Raw genomic sequence first — 20,494 nt, 5'->3', positions numbered from 1 at the left:
CTATTATTTTATTTACGGCCAGCTGAATCTAAAACGTAGGGGAGGCTCAGAGACAAACCATCAATTTTGGAGCGAGATCTACATTGGCCACGTTCTTGCCATTTCGCCATGCCTGTCCGAAGAGCAAAGAAAGAAGAAGACGAAGAAGAAGAAGATGATGAAGAAGAAGATGGTGAAGAAGAAGAAGAAGAAGAAGAAGAAGAAGAAGAAGAAGGTGATGATGATGATGATGATGATGATGATGACGATGAAGGTGATGAAGAAGAAGAAGAAGAAGAAGAAGAAGAAGAAGAAGAAGAAGAAGAAGAAGAAGAAGAAGAAGAAGAAGAAGAAGAAGAAATCGTGGTAGGCGGTAGCTGGAAGCTGACATTACCGAGCACTAAATGGAAGTAGGGCTTCCTGACATTACGTTTGGCTGGAGCTGCCAACTCAGGTCTCTCCTTTCATATAGGACGGTGATGTCACAATCAACCTGCTAAAACCCTTGCATTCGCGTTATCCCTATCCTGCGCAAGCACATTCATACGGCTCGGTTAAAGCGTGGCTTTATAGTTGGCTGGTAGCTTATGCTATCGCGTCATCGCGAAGGTGGGAGTGAAAGTAGAGAGAAAGAGGTGCCGTAGTGAAGGGCTTTGGACCACCGCGTGATAGAGGCATTCGCCTCATCGCATTTTAGTCGTCAAAGAGGCTCCTTGTGGAACAAATAAGGCTGAAACCATAGAGTAAGCTACTATGTGCAAAAGGCATGGCTACTTTCAAAAAGAACCTAAGTTTAGCCATGCAGATAGCTCTCGCGTTCGACGCCGACGACAATGACACGCGGTCGACGCCGCGGTCGACGACACGCGGTCGACGCCGACGACAATGACGACGCGAAACTCAGGAGCGGGCGCCAAAGCGCTGCGCTCTAAAAGATAATAAACTCTATGGTCTAGTCCAAATCGCGGCCCAATCGCAGAAGCCTGGAAGCCACGGGGAACAAGCAACACCTCCAGCCTGCTTAGGGATCAGGGAAGGGTTCAGCTCCGCGTGGCGCGCGAACCGCCACTTCCTCGCATCGGCAGGTGGCGCGCGGCGGCGCTGGCATCGTTCTCCCGGCCGAAGGGGCGCTAGGCGGGAGGAGGGCAGAGAGCCGGCAATGGGAAGAGGCGGGCCAGTAGAGCGTCGGCGCTCGTCCGTGGCGCCCGTGCGTTGCCGGCTGTGTTGTTCCTGACCTGCGCACCCCTGCGTGCCGCTCATCCGCCGCTCCGCGCATCCCGGACGCGCGCGAAGTGCTGTTACCGATTTGGAGGGAAGCCAGTGAGACGAACGGTGCGGCGTGAGCAGGGCGGCTGACGCCCGCTTTCAACGGCGGCGCGCTTCGGCGACTCAATCAGTGGCAGTGTCATGCGTTCCTTGCTGAGGCCCACGGCGGTGCTCCCTGCGACACAACAGCTCCAGTGACCGGTGTCATCGCTACTGCGGATTTCATCGACTGGCCAGTGGGTGCCGTGTGCGCTTGGTGCTTCCCGATGCGGGACGGCCCGCCGCCGGTCGCTGTGGTTTCGCGACGGAACGGATAAGCGGGAGACGATGACGGCGGCGCCGTCGTACAGGCGGGCCCCCCGAGCCCCTCCACTACTGCTGCGGCAACTTCGCGGCTTGATAGCGGCAATGCTGCTGTGGCGCTTCGCAGGATTGGCACGCGCCTTCGACGACGAACCGCTAACTGGTGAGTAGGGATGCATTGTCATGGGAGGCGCTATTCCTCGGGATGCCCTGGAACGTCCGCATCGTTGCGCGGTGCCACGACTCAGTGCGGAATACTTTCGGAGAGGGCGCTTAGTTATCTTATCAGTTACGCTGCGAAACACGTTTTTTTTTTTTTCGAACTAAATAGAAAATGGCGCGCTCTAACCACCGTAAAACTAAAGCGGCCACATGCGCTTATTTTCAGCTGGAAACACAGTTGCACTAGCTCCCCGAGAGCCTACAGCTTGCTCGAGTTCGCATTTATTTCTATTGTTTTTTTGTTTTTTTTTTCTTGCGGACATCGGCAGAGGCTTCCTTCTGATCGAATAACCAACTTTTGTAGCAGCTCATTTCGCTGCAGTGACCGGTGTTACTTCTTGGTCTGTGGTTGCTTCGCTTCTATAAACTAATATAAAACGGACTATCTAATCCCTTTCGCTTTCATGCAGTCGCTCTCCGGTAAGCGGTAGCACTCGCTCTTTTAAAAGCCGTCATATATTTCATTTTTTTTTCCGGCTGTCTTTACCTTTGTTGTGATTGGTATTTGGAAACATTCCATTCACCAAGGAGGTCAGTCTATGCCAATAAGTAACGCTATACTCCTCCATGCACGGGGCCTGTGTCCAGGTGCTGCAATACTTTTGTAACCTCACTTATATTCCAGAATGGAACAACAACAAAAAATAACACGCTGAGGTAATATTATCAATTCAGTGGTGTCGTACTGTGGACCAACTGTTACCTCTTGGATTTATTAGCGTGCGCCGGAAATTTAGTACACGACCGTTTCACGCTCCTCTTCCATCAAAATGCAGCCAAAATTTTAAAACTACGGATTACTGAGAGGGTAACTTCCCGCTTAGCCACTCCGGAGCATTTTCTATTATTTGCAATTTAGTATTGCTGTGACAAATGTAATAACTACCGTTAGAAACTTGTTTGTTTTTCTCTCTCCTTTCTTTCCTAGTTTCTATACAGTGTCTGTCTATTGGGTATACAAAGTTGTGAGTGCTATAAACGACTCAGAACTACGAGTGGTGAATGCGAGCATTGCGATACGCGCTCCGGCCATCGCCAGAAATGAGGCTGTATTCCCACGCAGCTCGAGATCTCGTTCCCAAATGCAGCAAGTGATGGCTAGGAACAAAGGGAAAGTGTACCGGACGTAATATGAGAGAAACAGAAGGACGGCCATACCCTCGCAAGCAGCTCGTCGAAAATATTTCAAGCGCTTCCTTGACTCATTCGCTACGATGTTTGACTGCTGATCTATTGCCGGCATCAAAATGTGCGTCGCATTTCCGTGAATGTATTACCAGGGAACGACCGCTTGCTCAGAATAGGGCGCACGCTCATCGACTCCAGGTAGTGTAGCTTATAGCAGATTCCAGTTGAAGATCCGGAGCATGTTTTCTAGCTTCACGAAACAAGAAGGCTATTTGAATGGACGATAAGGACTGCGATTCTGGGCTGTGATAGAACCGCAACGGTATACAGTCATTAAATGCATTGTTCGTTCTCTTGATCACGCTCCAAGCTCGGATCAGAATTGGCTGTTAGCTTGGAGTACACTAGAATTTAGGATAATGCTCTTTAAGGGTTACCTGGGTTAGTTTTGCAGGCACTGAAGGCGAATGCCTGCACATGTAAGTAAAGCCGGATCCCGAGATTGCCGCCTTTTCATCTTATTTATTGCCGTCTTGTTGCTGTAGCCTCCTAGTTTAAGGAAAAAAGGTGTCTCTAAGAATCGACAGTTCAGTTTTGAGGTCCACGAATATCTTGAGCGTAATCGATAGATATAGCGTTCTAGTCGGCATTGTCATGCGGAGAGGTTGCCCTGGAAGTGGTGAGAAAATGCCTTAAATGAAAAGCGACTGGGTATTGTTTTATGCTGCCGGCTTTGTACGTGTGTTTTGAGAAAGGTCAGTGGTTTAATGTGATGACACATGGTGACCTGTGCGATAGCACTGTCCACTCGGTTCTTTATATTGGTCAATTGTCGGGAGACCCGAGCCACGTTTGTGCACGACTATCCAACTGGGCGCAGTGCATTGCACTCGAATGTCAATTTTGATCCGACCTAGCCGAGGTCAATTTTTGGGTGACCCGGGCCAAATAGTGGCGGTGGCGAAGGCCAACTTTGCTGAGGACCGTTGAAATGAAGCGCCACGCTGTAAACTTAGATGTCAGCTTAGGCCCAATTTGGCCGAGGTTAATATTCGGGGATCAAGCACCAGGCTAAATTTTGGTGCTGACTATCGAACTGGGCACTGTCCACTACACTCGGATATTAACTTTGGCTCAATTGTGCCAGTGACTTAGTCCAACATTGTCCAGCATTGCATGCACGTAACCATCGTGTTGGGGTCCCTATACAGCGCTTTCGAAATTCCGTTTAATGGCTGGCCTCCATGGCTGTGACGGTATAATCCTGATTAACCAATTAAATGGCTCAGCAAAATTGGCGAGGCTGTTATCTGCTTTAGATACAGCCTTTCAAAAGTACACAGCCCAGGCGGTCTGCTTCTGAGCAGTTTACTGGCGCTAATTTAGCAATAGCGGAGGTCCTTCCCATTGGCGAGGGCAGGACATAAAATCTTACTGTCAAGAGATTATAAACACTGGAAATGCATTACAAGCCACACGATGTGGCTCAGAAGCAGACCCTCTGGGCTCTACACCTTTGATGTGCACTGTTGAGCTAAATGAGTCTTCACAATAAAAAACCTTGTTCAAAAACACATGTTCCGCTTCTCGATCCGAGCCTCCGCCTATAACAGTATTCCATTCGTTGTACCTTCCCTGCTCCTGGCAAAGCTCTCAACAACTGCATTCGCAGCATGCAGCAAATAACACCTCTGCCCGCCTAGTCCCTTCAGTTTTGCTTTGTTTTAAGACGGTCAAACCGCAGGGAGAGCACTCACGTCCAATGTGCGTTGACTTGCGTTCGCTGAGTCGACGTTTCCGTTTGACACCGCTGGAGCGCCAGGTAGATATGACACGTAACGAGCCCGCTTCAGCGGCGCAGGGTGAACGCGCAGATTCACTGTGTGGCAGTCAGCGCATATCAGTAGGAAGTGTTTGAGTAGTGAATTTGCGATATTCAAGCATCGCGGGCAACCAACCGGCTGTATATTTCTACGGAACTTTTCCCACGTTCACAGGGCATGTTTATGTTTCATGTACTTGTTGCGAAATGCTCTTAAACAATCACACCGGCTAACGTTAGCGCTTGCATTATTTTTGTTTCATGAGCTGGTTCTGCAGTCGAAATGTCGCGCCCTAATGGACAGTCTCTTCCATTTGTGCAGCACAGAGCTCTCTGTCTGGAGTGCGCTTGAACTGTGAGACCGCCGATTCCGTGGGTTAAACGCCAGGACAGCGCCTGCTGTGGCCAATTAGGGCGTTAGAACAGGCAGGGAAGGGGGAAACGCATTTACAAAATTCAGCCCACAGGGGAGGCAAGTTTGTTGGAGAAAGAACACGGACAGAAGTATCGGAGGTCGTTAAAACTTTGACATTTTTGTAAGATAGGATAATTACCTTAATCTCAAATATTCTTGTAGTAGGAAATTAAGGCATTCCCGGTAACTTGAGGTCTCTTTAACAAGACTACGCTGCCGTATCCCAACCCTAAATGTCTATCTTCACAAGTCTGGTTTGGCACTTATCCCGCCTGCGCATTTTGCGGTGAACAGGAATTATTAGATAATTTTGTTTTGTCGCCGCTTCATCTTGCTGAGATGACGGTTGCTGGAAAACTCATTGCAACCTCAGTTTAAGTACCCCAATATTATTACTTTTTGGCGCCATGGCGCCAAAGAATAATAATATGGGGATATTTAAACTATCCTTGGCCACAGTCAGAAGTAAATTATTTTTACTGGAATCTAACCGTTTGCCTTGGTCATTTTTTCTAACAATACTGGTTCTACAAATCCCGATGTCAATCTCCCATCTGCATTATGACGTTCCCTTTTTTATTTCATTTACTTCATATATTCGTTTCTTTCCTCGGCCCCAGAATTATTTACTTTTTGAACATGTAACTATACATCTAAAACTCTCTCTGCTGCCCAATCCTTCGTGAATACGCGCCATGTGTTATTTTGTAAACAACAACCACCGTTCAGCAAATAGCAGTGACAAAAGTAGCGTTGTACACAATTCTCTATGAGGTGAGTTTCTCGTGATAACAGTATTGACCTCTTTCACTCTCTTAGATCTAAGCCAGTCTTCTGATTGTCGATGGTGAATCTTATGGTACAACGACAGCTTTCACCAAAGAGCTCCAGAGCGGAATGTATTCTTTCATTCCCGCACCTTCCATTTGCGAGGCAGATGCTTAACTCATTGGCAACCTCTGCCTTAAGTGGATTTGTCAGCTGTGTATCCTTTGACCATGACCGCGTGCTTTTCGTGATTGACGGTGAAAGCATTACAGGTGCCTACTTCTGTCAGAGAAGCGTTATCGCTTTGTCATCCATTTCTGACCACTCTGCCCATTGGCGCTTCCGCTTGTGACTGGCGATTTCATACGTATCATGAAAACGTGCATCAGGTTATCTGCCAGACAGAAGTTTCTCCCACTGCTCTGCTGTTATCCTTCTTCGCGCTGTGTGAGACCACAGATGTTCTTTGTGAGTTGCGGCCACCATCGCTCTGCGAAATTTCCTCCTTATCACTCTTTCACATTCTCTGCCGCCATCGGCTACGTTTCGCTTTTCGCTATATATCACTCTATCACAGCTCAAAAGAAGCAGTTTCCATCACATCGGGAGGAATTACTGCGACGCGAGCTGTCAGGAATCAGGATGTGTGGTTTTAATACTTTGCTGTCGATGGATATCCGCAAGTTGGTGTTTGTGACACGAGAACATCCCCATTTACCTTTGCTTTTCCAAAATTTCGTCCCCGTTATGACGCGGATATATTCGCCTCATTTCTGCCGATTATAGCCTTCATAGTTTTTTTTTTATAACTGTTATTGCTTATGCGCGCTTCAGGTACAAAGCTCTGTAACGTCGATTTTGGTTGGCATATTCATCATCTCATGCAATTCTTAATTCGATCGCTAGTGTCTGTGCGACAGGCGACACTAGCTCGCTCATTAAAGTCCGTTCAATACGAATACGCGTACCTGCGAGTAGCGTTGTATTGGCGGAGCATTTAATGGAGGTTTGACGTCTTACCTCTTGCGAGGTATTAAAGAGTCAAAAAGCAAAAAAGACAAGAGCATTGAAATCGCCCCCCCCCCCCCCCCCCCCCATAAAAGCACACGTATATTCCTCTACCGAGTCGCCGCAACCACAAGCAACAGCGCACCTGCAACGTTTACTTATTTCGCATATAAAAGCAACGTCACCTCCAGAGGGGAGCACGTGCGTAACGTTATCGAAGTAGTATAACAGGCCGAAACGACACGGGGATGCACGCGCACGCGCGCGTGCACTTCGATATGGTGCTTTCTTGCGACCCGCGTCACTCGTCGTGCTGCGCTTCGGCTGAGTGCCGTCAAAAATTCCTTTGATCTCCGAGACGTTGCTGTTCCCCCATGGCACGAGGGGAGCTGCGGTGGGTCCGCGCGGTATCGAAATTGCTTTTTCCGGCGCCGCTGTCAGTCGTGCGCGCGGCATGGGTCGTGTCGTCCTCGTTGCCAAACTTACATCGGTCCGTATTACTGGCGTTTCTGTTCCCTGTTTCTTTTTCTGTTTTATTTCTCTCAAAGGCGCGTCATGAAAAAAATACGTGAAAAGAACTCCGGCGCTATTGCTTTTTGCTTGCTTCCACGTGCCGGTTGCGGTTGCACGTAGGAAATGAGGGAGAGAGCTCGCAGAATGGAAGCGCGGTGGAAAACGCCGTTGCTGCGGGCCATGTTGTCATTTACTTCATTGCTGCTACCAGTTATTTTTTTTTATAGCGAATTCTAGGCTGCCGAACCGTTGCCCCGGACATGGCGACTTGCTCTACCAATGCCGTCGGGTCACCGGAGAAATGCGCCTTTGATGGATGCACCTCCCTTCCTTTTGCTACTTCCACTCACTCTTTGGAGAATACTCTTTTTCGCTCGACTTTGAATAATCGGATAGCTTCTGCCGGTTTGCTCTTTACTCTTAGCTCTATGTTATTTTGCGCCGAGGCAGTTCACCATTAAAAAGCGGGTGCAGAACTTGATAGACAGTTCTCGTCATAGTTTCTACCGAGTTTTTCGGCTGCGCACTCGATTAACATCTTTCACATAATTTGGATACAATTTGTTGGAAAGTAGATGTTCTAGAAAGAAGGGGAACAAAACGGGGAAGTGATATTTGCAGTTTTTTATTGGATCCAGTTTTGTTTCAACGCATGCAGGCAGGATTAGATTTTTGCTTCACGAACTCTCGTCCCATTTTCTTCTGTCGGGGAGCTAGCTTAAATGCTTTGTTTGTTTTGTTTTGAGGTGTTTAACGTCTCAAAGCGACTCAGGTCATGCGAGACGCCATAGTGGAGTGCTCGAGAAAATTCTATCACCTGGGGTTTAACGTGCAGTGACATCACACAGCACACGGGCGCCTTGTTTTTCGCCTCCATCGAAAAGCGGCCACCGCGGCTGGGATTCGATCCCGCATTCTTGGGCACAGTAGTCGAGCGCCCTAGCCACTGCACCACCACGGCGGGGCCCGGCTTAATTGCAATTTATTCTTTTTGTAAGTGGTCTTGTGAAAATCTTGAGGTAACCTAGCTGTCATGGATAGCGTAATAACTTCGTCACATATCGCGAAAAAATGCGTCTTATACTTATGGAGGAAAGAAGTACGTAATATGCCGCGGTGGTGCAGGGGTTAAGACGCCCGACTACTGTGCCGGAGTACTAGGGTTCGATCCCGAACTCCGGCTGCTGCGTTTCGATGGACGCGAAACGAAGTGGCGTTTGCATGCTGTGCGATGTCAGTGCACGGTAAAGATCCTCAGGTGGTCGAAATTACTCCGGAGCCCTCCACTAAGGTACCCCTTTTTCTCTTTCCGCTTTCACTCCCACATCCTCCCTTCCTTTACAGCCCGGCTTAGGTGTCCACAGAACAAGTGTGACATATACAGAGCCTTTCCTTTTCTGTGAACCAATTAATAGTTAATAATAGTTAAAATATTGCTTCTGTCATGAGCTAAGCCTGCTTTTGAGATTAGCATTCGGCCCTATGCTCTGGAATCTATAGGTTTTGCCGATTATTCTATCCGAACTTTATGATTGCTTTTCAAGCTGACGCTATAATAATAATAATAATGATAATTGGTTCACAGGAAGGGAAAGGCGCAGTATCTGTCACACTTGCTCTGTGGATTTGATTGATTGATTTGCAGGAAGGGAAAGAGGCGGTAACTGTCTCGCTTGATTTCTGTGGAAACCTCAATCGCGCCGTAAGGGAAGGGAGGAAGGTGGGAGTTAAAGTGAAAGAGAGAAAGAGGAGCCGTAGTGGAGGGCTACGGAGTAATTTCGACCACCTGGGGATCATTAACGTGCGCTGACATCGCACAGCACACGGACGCCTCTTTGTTTCGCCTCCATCGACACGCAGCCGCCGAGGTCGGGTTCGAACCCGCGGGTTTGCCCCGCCGGGGTGGTGCAGTGGTAAGACGCCCGACTACTGTGCCGGAGTTCCCGGGTTCGAACCCGACCGCGGCGGCTGCGTTTCGATAGAGGCGAAACGAAGTGGCGTCCGTGTGCTGTGCGATGTCAGCGCACGTTAAAGATCCCCAGGTGGTCGAAATTACTCCGTAGCCCTCCACTACGGCTCCTCTTTCTCTCTTTCCACTTTCATTCCCACCTACCTTCCTTCCTTTACGGCGCGGTTCGGGTGTCCACAGAGCAAGTGTGACAGTTACTGCGCCTTTCCCTTCCTGTGAACCAATTTAACTTTAACTTTAACTTCGAACCCGCGGGTACTCTGGCACAGTAGTCGGACGTCTTACCACTGCACCACCCCGGCGGGGCAGTTCTGTGAACACCTGAACCGCGCCGTAAGGGAAGAGAGGAAGTTGGTAGTGAAAGCGGAAAGTGAGATATTAACCGCCACATGCGCTGCGTCGAGGTTTGCTCGATGCGATTCTTGCTTACTAATGACTCTATTACATTGGCAGGTTGTTGTTTCGCACGCATTCGTTTCACGTAAGCTGTAGATGATAGTCTTCCCAATGCAATTTGAGTACATACAACTCATAAAAATGTCGTTCAGTTGACCGTCACTGTGGGACCGTCGACAGCCGTTATAGCAGTGCTGCTGCATGTGTAGCCAGAACCACACTTATAATGAAGCACCGTCGGGTTCCTAATGAATGGTATACACTCTTAACGCAAATAAAGCTATAAGGAAGTAACAAAGGATTAACGCGTGTTCTAGCGCACTATCAGAAGCAGGGAATTATGCCAGAGCCCTGACGCAATGACTAGCTTAAAATGCAGAATATATATGTTCGGCAACGGAAGTAGATTCTTGATTGTAAACATGCGAAGCTATCACAGGTATGAAAATGTTACCTCAGGTTTCAATCTTCTTTACTTGTACATTTGAAGATTTCCGGTGCCACCCATAAAAACCTTCTGTAATAGATAATTACAAATTAATGCTTTTACAAAAGCATGGGAATGACATGGGAATATGGTACAATTGCTAGTAGTATACCATTCCGTTTATTTAGGGCTGCAAATCTACCCCAGTGCTTGAAAAGAACACTAGGTTGCCCCAAAAGAGAATGTCCTAGAAGACATAGCAGAGTATTTATACTCCCTTATAGGGTAATTCGTGTTTAGAGTGCATAATCGATGATGGCACGGTAACTAAATGGCGTTAAAGTCCGCTCGCCGTAAGCTTCGTTTGAAATTACTTATAAACAATCCTGCACTTCCGAATCACATTTTTTTAATATCATGACTCCAAGCGCTGGATACTGGAACTTCCAGAGACTAACTTTGAAAACACCGTAGATGAGCTCAGTTATAGAACGGAGAGGATAGCGTTAAATACGCTTCACCTTCGTAGATAGAAACTTTGCTTGGATTTTGCAGTGCTAACTGATCGGAAATGAGAAATGAGCGCAGTCACGCTCAAAAGTTAGTATGATCAGGTCAGGAAATCAGAGCATCCATCTGCTGAGTGTCTTGCGCACGATACTGTCAACTTTGCACGCCTAGTCGCAGGAAGCGTGTACTCTGTGAGCGGGCACGTCCGCTCCAAAGCTCCCAGCCAGGAGATGGTTGGAAAGCCGAGACGGGCTTGGCGAAGGCCACCGCGGCAGGCCAATTTGCTGCTTCGTTAGCGCTCGCGCCGGCGCGCGACTTAGCCGAGGCGCGCTTCCGCTGCGTTGGACAAACTGATTTCGCAGAGCTGAGAGCTGTGGCGAGGAGAGAGTTTCTTTTTTGCTGCCACCTTTCGGCAACACGTGTAAGTGGTCGCAAGCGCTGAACGCCACTTTAAAGAACAAAATAAACGGTTTCTCACATCCAAGCACTGGATACCTGAGAGACTGCTTCAACAGCCGGGCAAAAAATAATTAAATAAATAAATAAAAAAAAGTTAACGAATGCGTTCCCGCCTACCTGGGTAGGCACTTAGCGTGCCAATAACTTTTCTTTTTTTTTTGCTTTTTCAGAAACGATTGGAGTGCGAGATTAGTTGGAGGATTACGAGTGGAAGAGCGGCTGTTTTATGTTAAGTTTGCCTTTTTTCGCTTTTGAACTTACTTTACGAGCTTTTACCCCCTGTAGATAACAGTGTGATTGTAAAAACTGTCTCAAAATCACATTTGGTCACACCGATCCATGCTATAGATGAGAATACAAGACCAAAAGGATGTTCAGTTGTCGTTCTCAGCGCGGCAGATGAACTGCCCTTTGTTGAATCCGTTTAGAAAGCAGCTGTTATCAATCGCCGCGGAAAGTCACTGCATCTGTTTGAACATCGATAGGTGATCACAACTGGAGCACGAGCATGCAAGAGCGGGTGGCAAGTGTCCTTATTTTTTATTCTAAAGCCGCATTCAAGGGCGTGGTTGTTGTAGAAGCAGGCATGCTAGCGTGTGAACAATACCCTTTTTTTTTCCGCAAATCGTTTGCTTTAATGAGCTCCATTCTCTGGTGTTTTTGGTTAGCTTGAAGCCCATGTTGGGGAAACGCGATGTTTGGCCAGTAACCTCTTACAAGCCCGAGTACTCAGACATAATTTTCTTTTAATAATACTTGCTATAGGAGCATGCAGTTAGTCAATTTTACGTGCACCCTCCGGCACGGTTATGTTGGAGGATATTAAAAAACAGGATAGCGATTGAGGGAGATAGCAAAGAGATTACCGAAGGTTTGTGCACAAAGCAATACAATGTTAACAGCACCTTCAGCAAGGTTGGGCAAAAGAAGGATCTGTCTACTTCGGCCTAGCCGAAGATGACGCGCTAAGCTATAGCTGGGAGCACTCAAATCGACCCCCGGATCCAGGTTTAATGCCTCGGAGCCCTACCGACATTCTATTCGTAGTCAACTGCAGCAAGTATCAATCTGAATTATTACTTGCTGCCACAACATCTGCCAACTTTACTGAAGGTTAGCACGTTCGCCCAATGCATACTTTCAAGCAAAAATAGCAACAAAACAGTTAAAACATACAAACAGCAAGGAGCCGAGCGACGATTGGCCGGCCAAATTCCGGGCCCTGCCCCACAACCCACTTGTACAGATGGCCGAGTTGTTGCAACTCCTCGTTCGCTTCCGCAGTGCAGGTGTTCTTACAGGGGTAGCGCGATGAAAGTTTTCCTCGTATGTTTCTGCACAGCAGTCTCTTTTCAAAAGTGAACATTATCGATGCCTGCGTCGGTTTCGTGCAACGAAGGGAAATAAAAGAAAAACGCTAAAAGTGCACATAACCTCAAAATAACTTTGCTATATTCCGGGCCGAGAGGCTAGGTTGTCTCGAAATAGATGAAAACGTTGAAACTTTTCGGGGCTTCATGACTTATTTTAAATGCTTAGCCCTGATAACGTCCAACACTGAGCAACATCATCTATTCAAGGAGGATGTTCTGAGCGAAACATGAGGGAGGACGTTGACTTCAATGCGCCACTCAATTTTTGATAGCGTGGTGCACCGTTATGCCGAAAGAGGAGCGAGGCTTCTTCAAGAGCGCAAACCGGTTCGATCAAGATTTTCAGGGAGCTCTGTTGTTGCTCATCTTGCATCAAAGAATGAAAAGGGAGGAAAACGCATATTAGGAAATGTCGGCTTGCGCAAAGCGGCAGCCTGAGAGGTGCACCGTGGACAGGAGCCGCACGTACCGCGATAGCGACGTTTTTTTGAGCCGAGGTCTGTGCGTGAGGGGATCATAGGTGCCCTAGCTCAGCGTTCGAATATGAAATTTAGCGTTGCAACAGAGAATCTACATGTTTCTCAATTTAGTCAGTACTGCTGATATTTATAGGCGACAAAATCAAAGGGGAGCGAACGGCAGTAACCGGCCGACGCGCTCCAACTGCAACCTGTAGAAAAGCTTGATCAAGACGTTAAAAGTTACATATATATATATATATATATATATATATATATATATATATATATATATATATATATATATATATATATATATTACTAGATAGCAACCACTGAATTTTGGAGTGTTAATCGATTACGAACAATATGGCCGAATACGGTCTTTTCTGCCGACGAAGGCCGGCCCCGCGGCCCAATGAGGCCCTTTAAATTTAATGCAAAATGAGGAAAAGTACGGTGATGTAAGATTATCATCCGGGCTAGTTTGAATAAACGCCCACGTTAAGCTTCGTTTTCAATAGAAAACCTGTGCTTGAGAGAGCTGTGGCAAAAACAAAACGAGAGGGAGTAATATAAAGTAGAGGAAAGAATAGAAAGAAGTGAGTAGAGGTAAAAAAGACACAAAGGTGTAAGACAGAATGAAAGAATGATTCAAGGCAAAGATAGATTGAAATAACGAAAGGAAGAAAATCGAAAACACTTAGCAGTAACAAGGAAAAATAAAAAGAAAGGAAGAGGAACAAAAAAAAATAGCAAGTTATGAAATTTCGAGCTACGTGCGATAGTTTTGCCATAGAAGCAAACAGAACCAGCGATGGTGTGCCCATATACTACAATTGTGTGCTTCAATCTAGGAAGTTGGGACAGGAATCGACTATCTCAGGAATGCTCATGTTCCAGCTTTCTGCGTTTGAGCTTAATTTAAGACTGAGCCTCGATCTTTTTCGTCGTCTGTTCTTTTTTTTTCTTTCTTTTACGAAACTGGTATTATCACAGTTTTCGTTTACACAGCAGCAATGTTTGAGTTTTTGATTGTTGCTAATTTAGGTCCAAGCTTGAAGAGATAGCCTTCTGGCCCAGTGCCACAAAAAGAACTTCATCAAGCAACTAGCACCAAAAGTATGGCGTGCCATTTTACAATTTGGTACACAATATAAGTCCATACTTTCATGTGTTTGTGTCCGGTACAGCAGCAAGCCACTTTCGTTCCGTTGGATGTAGCATTGATAAAGGCCTGTCAACTTTCGCAATTTCTAGACTTTCTCGGAGTTTAAGCCCGGGGTTGGAAGCACAGTGGTAGATAGTGGGCAACATGGCCGCTTTCTTGCGTGACGAGATAAACAGCGGATCTTGCACAGAGTTTTCGGGGACATATGGCCTTTGCCTTTGTGCTTACGGCGTGTACCTGCCACCGTAAAGATTCACTAGCGCAGCTTCTGTTTGCCTGAAATATCTTCTACGGCATTATAGCCGAGCTGCAAAGCCACGTCATTGTAATAGTGTGTGATTCTCCTGTAGTGCCTTGACTGGTGCCCCTTTTGACTTCCGTCCCCTAAGTGTAGGGCGTGAATGTAGAGAGCAATGCTAGAAATATGTTCATCCGTGGGTCTGTCCCACACAAGGCACATGCAAATAGGGCCTCATGGTTTAAGAGATGTGGTCAACGAGCGTAAACGCCGTTAACACTGAGGCGAGGTGCATTTTCTTGATGACACAATTCCGCCCAGCCTGTTTTACCCTCTGCTGTGCAGCTTTTCGCGGAATGGCGCGTATTGAAATGTTTGCGACAAAATGCGTCGAAAGATCACCTTTTGTTCCCAGTCAAACGTCCCTACAAAATCATCACATTTTCTGAATGTGCCTGTTCAGCGAAAATGATTTACCGAATACTTTCGAAAGAAAAGAAAACATAACAAACCAAATCCGCCTAAACTTTCCAATTGTTTCTAAACAGTTTGCAGGCGGCAATAATTGTGCATGTTGCAGTTTTGTAGAGAACTGTTACAAAACCAGAACGCATTCTGACTGCACAGAAGCTGCCGTGTTCGGTCTGTGTAAAAAAGACAGTTCAGCTCCGCTGCGTGGTCCACTCGTGTGACTGCGTTCATTGCGCTCGCACTTGTATTAACATTACTAGGCTACGCCGTAGAGTGTGCCAAGCATTACCAATGCGCATCTTCATGCCAGTAATTGGTGACCATGGTTTAAACTCTTCTCTCGCTCTATGGGTCAAAGCTAGCTTGTTTGCTGCCGACATAAATAGAAAAGACAGTTGCTGCTTTTTTTTTTGTTTTTGTTTTTTCTTCATATTCGGAAGACATGACGATGATAAAGGTACTTAACTGGCCTTGCGTTGGTTTTCCCGGGGAAAGTTGTGTTGCATCTCAAACAACTACAACTGTTTTCCTGGAACCCACAGCCCAGCCGGCAGCGCTTCGCAGATTTATATCATTATTTGTATTGTGCCAGTGTTTGTGCAACTTGCGAATAACCACATTTGCGTTAGATTTGTATTGGGTTCGATTAAATTTTTATCTTTCCGTCCCGTATAAAATTTCGTTTTTCACTCCTCTATTATTATTCGGCGCGGGAAAAGAGCCAACCTATCTCACTTGGTTTTGAAAAAAGTGCTATTCGCACGCTTCTAAATATTGGCCACATTATTCGTAATCGATTACCACTTCAAAATTCTGTGCTTGTTAGCTAATGTCTATATTTGTCCATTACTATTTGTCTTCATCTCTATAGTAAAGTGGGGCTGACATCAATGTGCTGTCACTGATTATGCCGCAATGTTCGGGCCATTCTGTGATCCCGGGGACAGGGATCTCATGCGTGACGTCAGAGAGCAATCACTAATCTGTATGGCGCTCTGTTACACTCGTTCAAACCCTGATGTAGAAAATGGAAGTGTGCACTAATACCTGCTTTTGTTGTACATCAGCAGCTGAATCTGTACAACTGCCCCACCCAGAACGAGCCCTTCTACGGTGATACTGTCATTGACCCCATAGACAACGCAACAGTTTTATTTCACGGTGTACTGATGCGCCGATGCCGATTACGCTCAGTGAAGGCATCCGTTTTGCTTCCCGTCGAATATTTGACGGCCACCGTCCGATCACTTTCTCCGCCCTTCGCCTTTCAGCGCCCGAGATGGGAATTGCGCCGTCCGCGTGACCTTGGGCGTCTGAAGCGTCCCCTTTTTGTTTTTTGTTTCTTCTCGCGGCGCGTGTCTCGGGAGCACGCGCAGCCGCTGTTGGTTGCCGATGTTCCATGGGTCATTACGAATATCCGCTCCTCCGTGAGGGGGTGACGGACGAGTGACGGGTGCGGGCGGCCCGTTCCCACGGCCCGGCTTCGGCTGCGCGTCGCTGTTTGTGCCGTTAGCCGGCGGACAGGCGCTGACTGATCACTCGCGCCCAAAGAACCGAGACGCATTGAAATGAGAGGACAACGCACGTGCGCTCCTGACTGGAGCGCGGGGAGATACGCTCCGAGAGATCATCGTCTCACCGAAAACAAAGAGCAATGCCAGTGCCCTTGAGTGGCCGAAGCTGAGCTCGTGCGCTGATTTTTAGGAGGTAGTGGCGGAGTAGAGACGACATCCGCACGTTTCCGTTGCAATAAGCGCGTTCCTTGGGCAGGCCGATGCACAACGCAGTGGGTACCACGCGATTTGTACATGTTGCTAAGCCTTATAAGAGCTTTCTTTGGAGCTCGATATTAAATAGTTTACCAGACATAGGCGTACAAAGCCACATGCTAGGTTTATTTACTCGTCCGTCTGTGATCATGTAATACGAGTACAGGTTAGAGAGTACTGTATTCGCGGAGAGGGCGCTATTGCAAAGTGTACCTCGAGAAGTTGTTCTTTCCCCAAAGCTTTTTATCATCGTAATGGCCGAATTTTCTAATGGAGTGCAAAAAAGTAGAAAAAAAAACAAAGGCATCCCCATGTATTGATATAAGTAGACGATATTTGTCTTTGGTTTACTGGCTATTAACAGAAGCGATTAGCCTTGATAGATCGCAAAACCGTACATTAGACGCAGAATTATCTTCAAGGCGTGGGATTATCTATATCAATGAAAAACTCCGGCTTTGATATGTTACCAGGAAAAGGAAGACGCTATGCGCAGCTGAATGTGGTCCTTGGCCGCTCCTGCATTCACCAATTTAGTCACACATGCTTTCTGGACGTCATTAGAGTCTTTTTCTCTAAATATATTTTTCTTCTTCGAACTCTATGGTTTACCAACGTTTAAAAATGCTAGCTGAAACACCCGCCATTCCTATAACGAAACGGTACCCAACCAGATACTGATTTAGTCAACATTCTCGAGGACTTAAGTCTTAATAATAACGAAGGTAATGTGAATGCATCAGCAGCAAATGGTTAGAAAGAAAAAAAGAAGAGAAATACGTTAAAGGATTGCTGTATGAAAAGGAACATAGTTTTCTAAAGGAAAAAGTTTTTCATCCTAATTTGGAAGGTTGTATTTCTCAACAGTTTTGAAAGAAAAAATTTAATGGTAGGAAAATTTAGATTGAGGGCCTGGAAAATATACTAATAATATTAAACCCAGCAATTAAGCTTCCATTCACCACTCTACACCAAAGTGAACGCTGTTACCATAGACCTAACCACCTAAAGGTCGCCTTATCGTAAGATGTAGGGACCAGCCGGGACCAGCGAGCCGATCCAGAAGCAGTGCATTGGCCGCTAGTCGACCACGGCTCATTGTGCAATGTTTCCAAACGCTGAAAAAAAAGGTTGGCTCTCCTCGAATCTGGGGACGGTATTTTTTCTGTCTCAATCATGGCCGCTGCACTCGCGAATTCGGTGACGTCCTTAGCCGGACTCTAATCAGCCTACCGAAAAAAAAAAAGAAAAGAAAAGGCCCCTTAACGCCTCGCCCTCCCAGGAGCTGTATTTCTCTTTTCTGATATCAGATCGCTATGCTGAGGAAAGCGCCCGTTTAGTTTTGTGCTCATACTACAGAAACAGCTGTGGTCTTTCTTTTGGGATTATGGTTGTGAAAATTCAGTCTGAAGATGCTCCCCGTCGCCAGGGAAGCTTGTGAGCGTCGTACCAAATCTTGGCTGTGCTTACACACAGAAAAATACGTGCCTCACTCGCCTCTGGCCAACCTAGTTGTTAATTACCGCGACATGTTCGAACTCTTCGAGCCATTGTTCAGAATCTTCACGTGCTGAACCCCTGACCGTCGCACTAATCGGACCTTTTACAGGCTAACAAACTGGGCTAGAGTGGTATTCCCGGCCGAAATCTACGCTAAAGCCTCTTGCTGTACTTGGGTGCTTTCCAATAGAGGGTTTCGAGCTCAGGGGGCAGCGCTTGATGTAGGTGTCTGGGTCAGTGTTCTGCAGACTGATCCTCAAAGATGAAATGGAGGGGGGTGGCTTCGCGGCTTTTATGGGGCATCTGATCCCGAAAGGACATACATCATCTCCACCCACTGACACGCAGTAATGACAATGCCGCGAACGACTGGCGAACAGACTATCATTACACTGAGAATTGACTCGGTATGGTGCATGTACAAGCTGGCATATATTTGAAAAAATCAGCGCCTGCAACAGCAGCAAGCGTGCTCGGCCATTGTAGAACACTACCATCGTCGCATTCAATTCGGTGTCGATAAATAAATTTGGAGATACGATGCGCTAAGCTAAGAAATATTATACATACATATATATATATATATATATATATATATATATATATATATATATATATATATATATAATATGTCATTGGCGACGAGGAGTTTTGCAGGCCGGGTAGGGACGTCACACAAGACGGTATCACAAAGAGGTAAAAAGGAAACTTCCGCGCGGGCGCAGTCAATAACGGCATGATGAGTGGAAAGGAAATCGTAGCCCAGGATGATGTCGTGTGAGCAGCGAGACAGTACAATAAACTCGATGGTGTATAAGACGTCTTCGATGAGAACACGGGGCGTGCACGCCGCTGAGGGATGAATGCGCTGTGATGAGGCGGTGCGAAGCGAAAAGTCGGAAAGTGCGGTGGTCACCTTACGAAGACGACGGCAAAGAGCTTCACTGATGACGGATACAGCAGCGCCCGTGTCGACAAGAGCGAGTACTGCGACGCCGTCGACAAACACTTCAATTACGTTAGTGGGAGAACACCGAGGACTTGAAGAGTTCGAACCAAGCGCAGTTCTTGCCCCGGGAACTGCGACTGTTAGTTTCCCTCAACAGTGCCGGTAGAACGTCGGAGTGGGGACGGGGAACGGCGACGAGGGGAAGGTGATCGGCGAGTTGTGCACGTTTGATTGTCACGAGATACAAAGTCGGAACTGGGCGGATTTCTCGGCGAGGGCTGGTCTGTATTGTAGGAGTAGTTTCATAGTTCATGTCGAGAAGGTGGAAGGCGTTGGCGGCAAAGGCGTGCGACATGGCCCGGCAGCCCGCAAGAGTAGCAGATTGGCCGGTTGTCCGCGGTACGCCAAGGGTTCGTAGGGCGTTGGCGTACCCTTGGAATAGGGACATGGAATGCAGACTCAGGCAAAGGCGAAGGAAGGTTGGAAGGAGCGGCCTGGTAGGAAAGAGATGCTGATGGCAAGAGCGGCCTGGCCGCAACTTGGGCGTAAGTCAGTGGTGCCGTTACTTGCGCCGGCACGGGGCTGGGCGGGAGCATGGAGGTGGGCGGAAGGACATCAGCGATGTGATCTTGAACGGCACGCCGTATGGTAGGGGCCAAAGACGGAGCCATGTCAGGAGCAAGGCGGCCGGTATCCTGTAACTGAGGGACCAGCGATAGCTGGCTGGCGACCTCTTTTCGAACGAAGGCTTTGATTTGCTGAAGTAAAGGGCTGTCCTCTGATGGGGTAGAACCACCCAGCGCAAGTGTAGAGATGGCGTCGTCTCTAACACCGGACCGCCTGGTAGAAGCGCGCTTCTTACGAAGCACGTCGTAGCTTTGGCAAAGCTGGATCACGTCACTCACCGTGGCAGGATTTTTTACCCAGAGCATTTGGCACGCGTCGTCAGAGATGCCTTTCATGATGTTTTCGATCTTATCCGCTTCGGTCATTAGCGGATCGACACGCTTGCATAGGTCCACGATGTCCTCTATATAACTAGTGAACGACTCTTCGACTTGCTGAGTGCGCTCACGCAAGCGTTGTTCTGCCCGGAGCTTGCGAACTGCAGAGCGGCCGAACACTTCTGCAAAATTCTTTTTAAATGCAGACCAAGATGACAGGTCTGCCTCATGGTTGCGAAACCAGAGGTTCGCCACGTCAGTCAGATAAAAGATTACATTGCTTAGCTTGATAGCGTCGTCCCATCTGTTGTAGCTACTGACGCGCTCATCTGCCGACAACCAATCGTCGACGTCCTGGTCGGCTGTGCCACTGAAGAGGCACGGATCACGCTGCCATAGAGCTCCAGAACACAGCACGGTGGTTGGGAGGGGCGAC

At 47.4% G+C, this 20,494-nt stretch overlaps 1 protein-coding gene across 1 annotated transcript in view; it reads left to right on the top strand.

The window, feature by feature from the left end:
- Positions 1–1,001: 1,001 nt before the first annotated feature.
- Positions 1,002–20,494, top strand: part of LOC146185173 (neural cell adhesion molecule 2-like) — a 484,255-nt gene continuing 464,762 nt past the window's right edge. The window contains exon 1 of the mRNA XM_084606154.1: positions 1,002–1,711. Within this exon, the coding sequence (XP_084462280.1) occupies positions 1,573–1,711 (139 nt within the window). The 5' untranslated portion in view covers positions 1,002–1,572. The remainder of the gene's footprint in view (positions 1,712–20,494) is intronic.

This window comes from Amblyomma maculatum, chromosome 6 (assembly GCF_055883805.1).
Source record: "Amblyomma maculatum isolate TAMU_Amacu chromosome 6, ASM5588380v1, whole genome shotgun sequence".
Taxonomy (NCBI): Eukaryota; Metazoa; Arthropoda; class Arachnida; order Ixodida; family Ixodidae; genus Amblyomma; species Amblyomma maculatum.
This window is presented reverse-complemented; position numbering and strand designations above follow the sequence as displayed.